Source organism: Panthera uncia, chromosome D1 (genome assembly GCF_023721935.1).
Source record: "Panthera uncia isolate 11264 chromosome D1, Puncia_PCG_1.0, whole genome shotgun sequence".
NCBI lineage: Eukaryota > Metazoa > Chordata > Mammalia > Carnivora > Felidae > Panthera > Panthera uncia.
Window position 1 is genome coordinate 13,169,508 of NC_064808.1, and position 10,829 is coordinate 13,180,336.

Consider the following 10,829-nt stretch of genomic DNA (forward strand, 5'->3'; position numbering starts at 1 on the left):
TGTTTAATGTATTAGCTTCCGATTTGAGCTCATTTTCTGTTTTCTTATTTAAGTCTGCCATATTGTAATCGAAAATTAATGTTCAGTTTGCTTTCCTACATTACTATACATTGATTATGTTTACTCACTGCTGAGTTTGTTTTATGCTGGACTCTCTGATATCAGGATTGTATCCACATGGTTGCCCTGCTGATAAGAAATTAAGAAGCTAAGTATCCATCCAGCCAATCCCACCAGGCACCACTTTACTTCTCCCCCAAAGTTACTAGTGATAGCACTTTATATTTTTCTATAGCTGACTTGAGCAGTAGTTATAGGATGTTTGCTTTGTAAAGACTCACATGGCTGATAATCTATAAATTTTTCTGCAGGCATAAGATTTAAATCAAACACAACTATGTTTAAAAAGATGGAAGAAATACATCAAAATGTTCACACATGAGAGACAGTTTTGTTGTTTTAGTTTTTTTCCTCTTTTGTCTAAATTTTCTTTAGTGAACACATTTTGCTGGTAATGAAAGCAAAAAAAAAAAAAAAATACTGCTCTTTATTCTTTTAATGTCATCCTTCTGTTTTAACCTGAAACCAAGCCAGTGAAATCAATCGCCCTTTGCTTCAAAAAATCATAATTGACCAAAAATCGTGTGATCCAACACTGGCGATACCACTGAATTGTTTTGGATAAATGACTCAAACAAGTATAATGGACATACTTAAAACACAGTCACATATGATTTCCAACATTTAAAACAAATAAAAAATAATCTCCATTTCTGTTGATAATGTACATGGTCACAGCAAACCCATTTTCCTGATGAAACCACTAAAAAAATTTGGGTAAACTGTAAAAGTCCTCTTTGGAATGCATCAGATAGCTGTGGAAGGAAAAAAGAATAGATGACAATATCAAAATGAAGGCTCACTAAGTCAGAGTAAGATAACCCACATGATCCCATTTAGTTGGCTTTCTTTTGCAAGTACAATGGTGTTATCAAATTAAAAACTGCCTAAACTCAGGGCACCTGGGTGGCTCAGTCAGTTAGGTGTCTGCCTTGTCCAAGTTTATGATCTCAGAGTTGGTGGTTTTGAGCCCCACATTGGGCTCTGTGCAGAAAGCTGGAAGCCTGCCTGGGATTCTCTGTCTCTCTGTCTCTGTCTCTCTCTCTCTCTCTGCCCCTCCCCTGCTTGCACTCTGTCTCTCTCTGTCTCTCTCTCTCAAAACTAAAATAAACATTATTTTTTTTTAAACTGTATAAGCTCATACACATGCAAGCTGGTTTGATTCACCATGAACACAACTGAGTTAGGGGTCAATGGCTGGTTCCTGTCCACAGGACTTGTGCATTTCACCTGTACAATCAGTGTAAATAATGTGTTGTCCTAATTGCATAAAACTGTCAAAAAATTTTTTTAATAAACTGAATCTCCACGGTTTATTTTTTTTTTCCTTTTTCATAAACAAATTTGACCACCTTCTTATACGGTTAGAAGACGTTTCTTCATCTAGTTGGCCCATTTTTTCTTTTCTGCTGTTTTTTTGTTTTTTTTTTTTCACTTCTTGATATTTGAAATACTGAAAACTTGAATACTTGATGAATTTTTGTCAAATAGTAAATAACGAAAGAGGAAAACTTCATTCGGAGCCAAGATTGTAACAAATAAGCATGATATTTATTCATTTTCCTCTTAATGATATTTCAAGAAGAGACCTAAAATAAAACAATCCAGGGGTGCCTCGGTGGCTCAGTCAGTCTGGCTCTTGGTTTTGACTCAGATCATAATCCCAGGGTCATGGGCTCGAGCCCCATGATGGACTCTGCACTAAGCATGGAGTCTGCTTAAGATTCTCTCTCTCCCTCTGCCCCTCTCCTTTGCTTGGGACCTATCTCTGTCTCTCTCTAAAATAAAAAATAAATTAATCAAAATAAAATAAAACAATCCAGCTAATAAAATCACCAACTCTTAAGAAATCCAAGAAGCATTTATAAAAATAAAATAAAATATTTTATGAAGTTAAAGTTGTGTAAAATAGCAAAAGTGAGTTTTCAGTGTAATATTGGTTTTGAAATAAATTCCGAGGTTTCAGTAGCTAATTTATATTAAGTATACATCTTCATGGCTGAAGATTAGGTCCAGATGTGGATAGTGACTAGTATCTAACTGATTTAGAATATTGTTACACATTCTGTTAATTATTTGAGTTTTCCCAGTAATTGATGCTTGAATTTAAAATAGAAATATTAGCTTACTAAATTTTATTTTCCTAGATTAATAAGGACTTCAACATTCAAAAGAAAGAATAGTAATATGGAAAACTTTGTGGCAGCACTCAGGATAAGTTTGCTTTTTCTACCTCATCTTCATGTGGAGAAAAAAATACACAAATCTTATGTATTTCATGTCATACATTAATAATTTGATTACCAAAAGCTGGATACAATTACATTTCATTTAAAGATTTTTTTCTCTCTCTCTTAGAGAGAGTGAGAGAGAGAGCAAGCAGGCAGAGGGAGAGGGGGAGATAGACTCTCAAGCAGGCTTCATGCTATCACCAGAGCCCAAAGTGGGGCTCAATCCCACGAACCGTGAGATCATGACCTGAGCTGAAATTAAGAGCCAGATGGTTAGCTGACTAAGCCACCCAGACACCCCATAATTACATATTATTTAGCATCAAGCACTATTTTATTTAATTAATGAGTGAAACTATTTACCTTAAATGCTACCATTCCTAAACGTGATCCATCAAGATGATTTTTTCTTTTGAATATTAATTTTTTCCCTTTTAAGAACCAGGATTATCAATTTAAGAGACTTTTATTTTAACTCACTTCAGAATCAACCTGAGCATTGTATTAGGTGAAAACATTCACCATATGTACTTTTGACAAGGACTTTGTATCCATAATACGTAAAGAATACTTGCTATCCAATAATACTGACAACCAAGGAGCAGGGAGAAGAGCAAATGGACTGAATGAGCACTTCATCAAAGAAAACCTACAAACAGTCAATAAGAACATAAAAATAGGCACATACTTAGTCACAAGAGAAATGCAAATCAAAACCATAACGAAAGACCACAACCTATCCATTAGTATGGCAAAAAGTGAAAACTTTAATGATGCCAAATGTTGGGGAAGGTCAAGCTATTATCCTTCCCCCACACTGCTGGTGGAAGTGCAAAATGTTGTAACCATTTTGGAAAATATTTTTACAGTTTCTTAAAAGACAACATCACACCTACAACTCAACCCAACAATTTCACTCCTATTTATCCCAAATGGAAATATATGCCCTACTCCAAACTTGTTCAGAAATATGCACAATTCTCTATGCGATAGAAGCAACTAAAATCCCATCCCCAGATGAATGGATGAACACACTGAAGTGTATTTACCCAAGGGGAATTCAATTCTTCAGTGAAAATCAATGTGGTATATACAACACAGATGAATTGAATCTTAAAGTTTTACACTAAGCAGACTCCAGTAAAAAACAGAGGACATTCTAATTGATTATGAATGATATAAAGCTACAGAAATCTGATCAGTGGTTCCCTGGAGTTGGAGGTGGAAGGAAAACAGATTGTGAAGCTGCACAATGGAATGTTTCAAGATGATGTGAATGTTCTGTATCTTGATTGTGGTAAGAGTTTCACAAGAGTATATGCTCATCAGATTTCATCAAATTTCAAATTTCATTGAATGTATTTTAGAAGTTGTACTTTATTTTATGTAAACTATGCCCCAATAATGTTGCTAATTTAAGAATAAAGTTGGGATGCTGGGGTAGATCAGTTGATTAAGCATCCGACTTATGATTTCGGCTCTGATCATGATCCCATGGTTCCTGAGATTGAACATTGAGTCTGTTTGGGATTCTTTCCCTCCCTCTTCCTGTAACCCTCCTCCACACTTTCTCTCTCTTTCTCTGACTCACTCATTATCAAAATAAATGAATAAATGTTGGAAACAAAGAATAAAATAATATTATATTGGATTAGACATAAAATATATCTTTTTAAAAAGGTAAAATATAGATATGTACCATCAATAATTACTGTTGTGTAAATGTCATGCTAGAACTTCAGTCTAAAGGCTTACATATGGAGGTATCTGGGTGGTTCAGTTGGTTAAGCATCAGACTCTTGATTTTTAGCTCATGTCATGATCTCAGGGTTGTGAGATCAAGCCACACTTTGGGCTCCACACTGAGTGTGGAACCTGTTTAAAATTCTGTCCCTCTCCCTGTGCCTCTCGCCCCTGACTTGCATGTGTGCACTCTCTCTCTCTCCCTAAAATGAAAAAAAAAAAAAAAAAGATTAAAGGTTTACAAGTTATAGCATGATACAGCACATTGTTAGTGTGAACACTGTGGCAGAGCCTGGCTTATTGCTTTCCAAATATATTCCCATTTCTTTGATATATGATAAACAGTATTCCCTAGCCCTCTCATATCTACATTAGACCATGTGATTAGTTTCTACAATAGCACAAGGAGAGAAGTGATGCGATTATTCTGTGTTGAGACTCTTAAGAGTTTATTTGTTTCCTTATTTTCTGTATATCTTTAATTCTCAGCTGTGTGAATACTGAAGATCCAATAGGGAACTCCAAAGATAAACAAATTAGGGGGAAATGGGATTCTTAGATAAAAGGAACCAGCTTCTTCTTTTTATTTTAAGTGTATTTATTTTGAGGGAGAGAGAGAGAGAGAGAGAGAGAGAGCAAGTGCATGAACAGGGGAGAGGCAGAGAGAGAGGGAGACAGAAAATCTCAAGCAGACTCCATGCTGTCAGTACAGAGCCCAATGTGGGGCTCAACCTCAGGAACCATGAGATCATGACATGAGCTGAAATCAAGAATCACATGATTAACCAACTGAACCACCCAGGTGCCCTGAGGAACCAGAGTTCCTTAATTCCTGACCACAAAATTGTACTGTGGTAAGAGTAGAAGATGCTTCTTTATTTTTTTTAAGCCACTGACATATCTAAGGCATTGTATCAGTTTCAAATTAATTTTTTTGTGTGTGTGATGATGGTGTTTAGTTGAATAAAGAAGCCCTCAGTTCTCTGTCTTAAGAATAAGACAGGATAGGGATTAAACTGGTCTACTCCAATAGGAGACACAGATTCAATTTGTCCCAGCCTATAAGTAAGTGACATCTTATTTGAGGCAAATCATGAACGGACGTCCTATTTGTATATAAACATGAAGTCCCTCAGCTATACCAAATCAGTTACAATAATAGGTACAGAGATCTTAGCATGTATAAGAAGCATGCCATAGTGAAGATAAGCAGGCTTAAAATACAGAAACAAAATGCAGTTTTGGAAACGTACTATTTTGACAAATAGAAAAGCACTATTTTGACACGTAGTCAAAAAGCTCTGAAAAGGAAGAAACAAACGTAATTGTAAGTACCAGTAGATATTGGATTTGCAACTTTATGCACGATAATTTTATTGTCATACCTACCTAGAAGAAGGTGAAATAAGAAAAAGATTTTGACAGGAAATTTTGATTTGTTTCTCTTTCTTTCCTAAATAATTTTGTTGAAAATGATTATTTTTGAGGTGGATCCCATTTGGAAGTAGCTAGATACTTTCCCTGATGTCTGAGTGGACACCTTAATATGAATCGAACCATCTAGATTTTTGTCAGCAGACAGGACACGCTTCAGTTTCCACAAAACTTAATCCAGGAACCGAGCTCTCCACTCCTGAGAAGGGATCGCACCACGTAATGTATTTAAGAACCAAGCACACCATGGTCACGTGATAAAATATATGACAGATTTTTCTAAGGCTGTGGATGATCCAGGTTTGAGTGAGTTATGGGAATAAAGGTAAGAAAAGCAAATCCACACCAATTATGAAGGATCTGAAATGCAATAGATAGAAAGATTTTTTAACTTTTTTTTTTCCTGAAAGTAATACTAAACAAGTAAGTGGAATTTTTCCACCAGGGGACTCCCCCTTAGCGAGGGAGCTTTGTGCCAAGAAGGGTTATCTACAGAGAAGGAAAGAGAAGAAAGGGTTATCTACAGAGAAAGTTAAAAAAAAAAAAAAAAGAACTATAATGACCGCAAAGCAGAAGCAGTCTCCTAGAAATCAAAATGATACACGAGAGATGTCCCCCAGGACAAGCATGACTGCTTCCTATTTAAAAGCACCTAATGTTGGAAGGTAGCAAGAGTACTGGAGAATTACAGCCACTTTCTAGCACAAAAGAAGAGCTGAAAACATTTACGGTTTACAAAACACCTAGAGTCACATAAATAGCCTCATGAAAATCCATAAAGGTAAGCTATAATTGTGCTACTAGACTCTTTTATTTAAGGATACTTCTATTTTTTTTGACAATTATTTATTATTGAGAGACAGAGTGTGAGCAGGGGAGGGGCTGAGAGAGAGGAAGACACAGAATGTGAAGCAGGCTCCAGGCTCTGAGCTGTCAGCACAGAGCCAATGTGGGGCTCGAACTCACAAACCACGAGATCATGACCTGAAGGGAAGTGGGAGGCTTAACCGACTGAGCCACCCAGATGCCCCATTAAGGATCTTTCTAAAGTTGAGGCTCAAGATACAAAGAAAAAAAATAGAAAAGCATAAAATTCTGAGATTTTTATCTGAAAATCAGCTAACTGCTCTTGGAGAGGAAATATCTTCTGTACCCTTCAAGATTCTCCTGGCTGGTCTAAGCATTAAATTAACACAACACAGACTGAGAGAAGAAAATGAAGTTTAATTATGTGTGCACAGAGGCCCGATAAAAAAAATTAAGACTCAAAAAAAAAAAAAAACATAGTCACATTACTTTTATACATTTTTAAAAATGTTTTACTTTTATTTATTTTAAGAGAGAGAGTGCACACAAGTTGGGGAGGGAGAGAGAGAAAGAGAGGGAGAGAGAGAATCTAAAGCAGGCTCCATGCTGTCAATGTGGAGCTGGATATGGGTCTTGATCCCACAAAGTATGAGATCATGATCGGAGCTATAATCAAGAGTCAGTCACTTAACAAACTGAGCCACTCAGTTGCCCCATTTTTATACATTTTAGACAAAGGAATTCCAAACAGTATTTGGGCTGGGGTAGTGAATTGCCAAGTGTAACAAGGTTTGTTCAGATAGATTCACTGCGCCCTGAATTTCCTATTTCTGAAGACAGGAATGTCTCTCTAACTTTTTGTGCAAGGAGGGTAGCTTTCACATCAGAAATGTATTTCCTGATGTCTAGAGACAAAAATAGGGGATTTCAGCCAAACTATTAAGGCAAAACATCAGCCGACAAGGATATAAGATGGAGATGGGAGTAGTAGATTTGATGAAGTAGGAAAACACATCATATTTGTTTTCAAAAGTTGGAGAACAAATATCAATAATATGTAACACAATTGTTAAGCAACGTTGACTGCCTGATGTTAGATGACATATTAAGTGAAGTAAGGCTGTGTGTGCATATGTGGTGTGTGTGTGTGTGTGTGTCCCATTATTGTACTCTAGCCATTTGCATGCCCTGAATAAAAAATAATTAGGTTTAACCAAGGTTGTACTTTAATATGTAAAATTAAGAAAATAATATAAAGAAAGGGAATTGCAATTGACTGCAATGCAATTAATGACGGTGGATCATAGACTCTTACTTAGATAAAAAGGAATATATGGAAAATACTGTGAGGAATGGGGGTTACTTTTCTTGATTGAATTAAAGGTTAAGTGATACTTATCATGCATTGCATAGGATGTCTTAATAGGGAAAGTTATGGATGGGATGGGATTAATGCTTTCAGTATTTAGCAGTATTTAATGGGAAAGGTACATAAAGGAGAACAATAACATCACATATATTTGTTCCCACAGGAACAAAGGATTGGCTTAACTAATTGATTCTCATTAGAATAAAAATGGGAAGACTTAACACTCATTTTGAATAAGAATTAAACAACCTTTTAAGGGGAAAGGCTTGAATTGAAAGAAGATGGAACAACCCAACCAACACAGGGAAAAAAAAAAAATGAATCCAGTCAAAAACAATAGAAAAAGCCTGTCTCATAATTCTACTCATAATAGGGGTGCAATAATACATATTATTTCTGCATGACATACTAAAGAATCAATGCATATTTCTCATTATCTCTATTATTACGTGCAAGTATAAAACATATACATTAGGATTTTCCTTCTTGGATTGATTTTAAGTGCACATCAATTCATTTTTGAGATTTCACATCTCATTTTCTGGAAACAGAGTCAAGAAATAATTTAAGAGATTGCATAAATACATTAATGCATCTACTGCAGTTAACGGGAAGGAAAATGTGGTTGGAAAATGTTAATGGACTAACCCTCTTTCATTTACTATGTCTATAGATGGAGAATCGATTAAAAACAGGAATTTCAAATGTTACTACACTGGTGGAATTTGTTCTCTTGGGGTTTTCTGATACTCCCAATCTCCACTGGACTCTTTTTGGGATATTTTTAGTCATCTACCTAACTATCCTGATGTGCAATAGCATCATAATATTGGTAACAAGAATTGACTCTGCTCTCCAGACCCCCATGTATTTTTTTCTTGGCAATCTCTCCTTCTTAGAAATCTGTTATGTAACAGTCACTATCCCCAGAATGCTCATGGACTTATTGACTCAGAAAGGAAATATTTCTTTCTTTGCCTGTGCTGCACAAATGTGTTTTGTCCTTATGTTTGGAGGCTCAGAGTGTCTTCTCCTGACAGTGATGGCCTATGACCGCTACGTGGCCATTTGTAACCCTCTGCACTACCCTCTAATCATGAACCACAAGGTCTGTGTCCAACTGGTGACTGTCTCCTGGATCAGTGGAGTCCCAGTTGTAATTGGGCAAACATGCCAGATTTTCTCTCTGCCCTTTTGTGGGTCTAACACAATTAATCATTTCTTCTGTGACCTCCCCCCAGTACTCCAGCTAGCTTGTGGGGACACATTTGTGAATGAGATAGCAGTCTACGTAGTTGCAGTGATATTTGTCATGGCTCCATTTCTGTTGATTGTTGTCTCCTATGGCAAAATTATCTCCAGCATTCTGAAATTGTCGTCAGCCAAAGGGAGGGCTAAAGCCTTCTCCACCTGTTCTTCTCACCTGATAGTTGTCGTCTTATTCTATGGAACGGCTACCATCACGTACTTACAACCCAAACCAAATCAATCTGAAGGAGTTGGGAAATTGATCTCTCTTTTCTACACCGTTTTGATCCCAACTTTGAATCCCATTATATATACTCTGAGGAACAAAGACATCACGGTGGCACTGAGAAAATTACTAACAAAGATTTTAATATGACTCAAACACTTGAAATTGTGGAAAGAACTTGCTTATATGCTTGTCATGCAGAGACAACAGAAACATGTCTTCTAGTTTTATTCCTCAATAATGTTCATTAATAACATCAATGGAACCTCACACTATGTTAAGGAATCTTAGTTTCATAGGATTAACTTAAGGACTTTTGTACAAATTACAAATTATTCCAACTGCAGCAATCCAATCTGAAGATCCATCTTTCCTCTACTGTGAACTAGTGAGTTAAGAGATTGCCTGAGCAATACGATGATAGTTAACTCAGTGTATCTTATAAACAGGGATTAGAGCCATGTGTTGCGATCAGTTTTTTTACCTTCCCATTTCTCCAGATATATTTGCTGCCCTTCTTTGTACCTATGTTTGAATTTAGCCAATGACAAACACCAACAGCAGGCAAGATGGAGGAAGCAGGAGTATCTTCATGTTTTCTTTGCATTACTGTTTCTTTCTATCATTTGTCACTGGTCATGCTGCTTTAAGACTACAAGTCCTGAGAATCTCCCCTTTACCATCCCAGTACCCACTGTTTTCTGGTGACATCATTCCCTCCCTTGGTAGCATCAGGTTTTGCTCTGTTAATATCCATTCAGTATTACATTTGTCTGGAATTTTCACTGTAAACTATCAACATTAATGTGTAGCAGGTTGAATGTGGGTCCATCTAAAACATATGGCCATTTATAATCTGCAAACGTGTCTTCTTTGGAAAAAAAAAAACTTTGTAGATGTAATTAAATTAAGGAAATGAGACCATCCTGGTGTAATGTGGGCACTATATCCTCTGAGCAGTGTCCTTATGAGACAGAATGCTAAGAGGACGTTTAAAAAATAAATAAAGACACTGAAAATAACATCTTTTAAAGGTGGAGACAGAGGGGCGCCTGGGTGGCTCAGTCAGTTGAGCTTCCGACTTCGGCTCAGGTCATGATCTCACTGTCTGTGAGTTTGAGCCCTGCATCGGGCTCTGTGCTGACAGCTCAGAGCCTGGAGCCTGTTTCAGATTCTGTGTCTCCCTCTCTCTCTGACCCTCTCCCATTCATGCTCTGTCTCCCTCTGTCTCAAAAATAAATAAACATTAAAAAAAAAAAAAAGGTGGAGACAGAGACAGGAATGATACAACCAAGAACAAAGAAAGGTCAAGAGCCATTCAACACTGGAAGAAGCAAAGAATGATTCTCAGAGGCCGGAGTGAAGAGAGGCTGACAACATTGTGACTTTAGACCCTGGATTCTAGAGCTGCGAGAGATTCCGTTTCTGTTGTTTTAAGCCACTCAACTTGTGCTATTTTGTCACAGCTGATCGAGGAGGATAATGCACCATGTAAATAGTCTTTTCATTGAAGTGCTTCTATTTGAATCCTCTGGAAGAAATTGTCCTTCTCAGGCAGTAATTTGGCATTTTTTTTCTTTTGATAGAAAATTCATAACACTTTCCTTTTTATTTTAAAAACTGTATCAATGAAAACTCATCTCGTAGAAAT

General features: G+C 36.7%; 1 protein-coding gene across 1 annotated transcript; it reads left to right on the top strand.

Moving 5' to 3' along the window:
- The first annotated feature begins 8,359 nt into the window (after window positions 1-8,359).
- LOC125916101 (olfactory receptor 10AG1-like) lies at window positions 8,360-9,328 on the top strand. The gene has a single exon (XM_049622270.1). The coding sequence runs from the start codon at window positions 8,378-8,380 to the stop codon at window positions 9,326-9,328; it is 951 nt and encodes a 316-aa protein (XP_049478227.1). The 5' UTR covers window positions 8,360-8,377.
- Window positions 9,329-10,829: the final 1,501 nt, after the last annotated feature.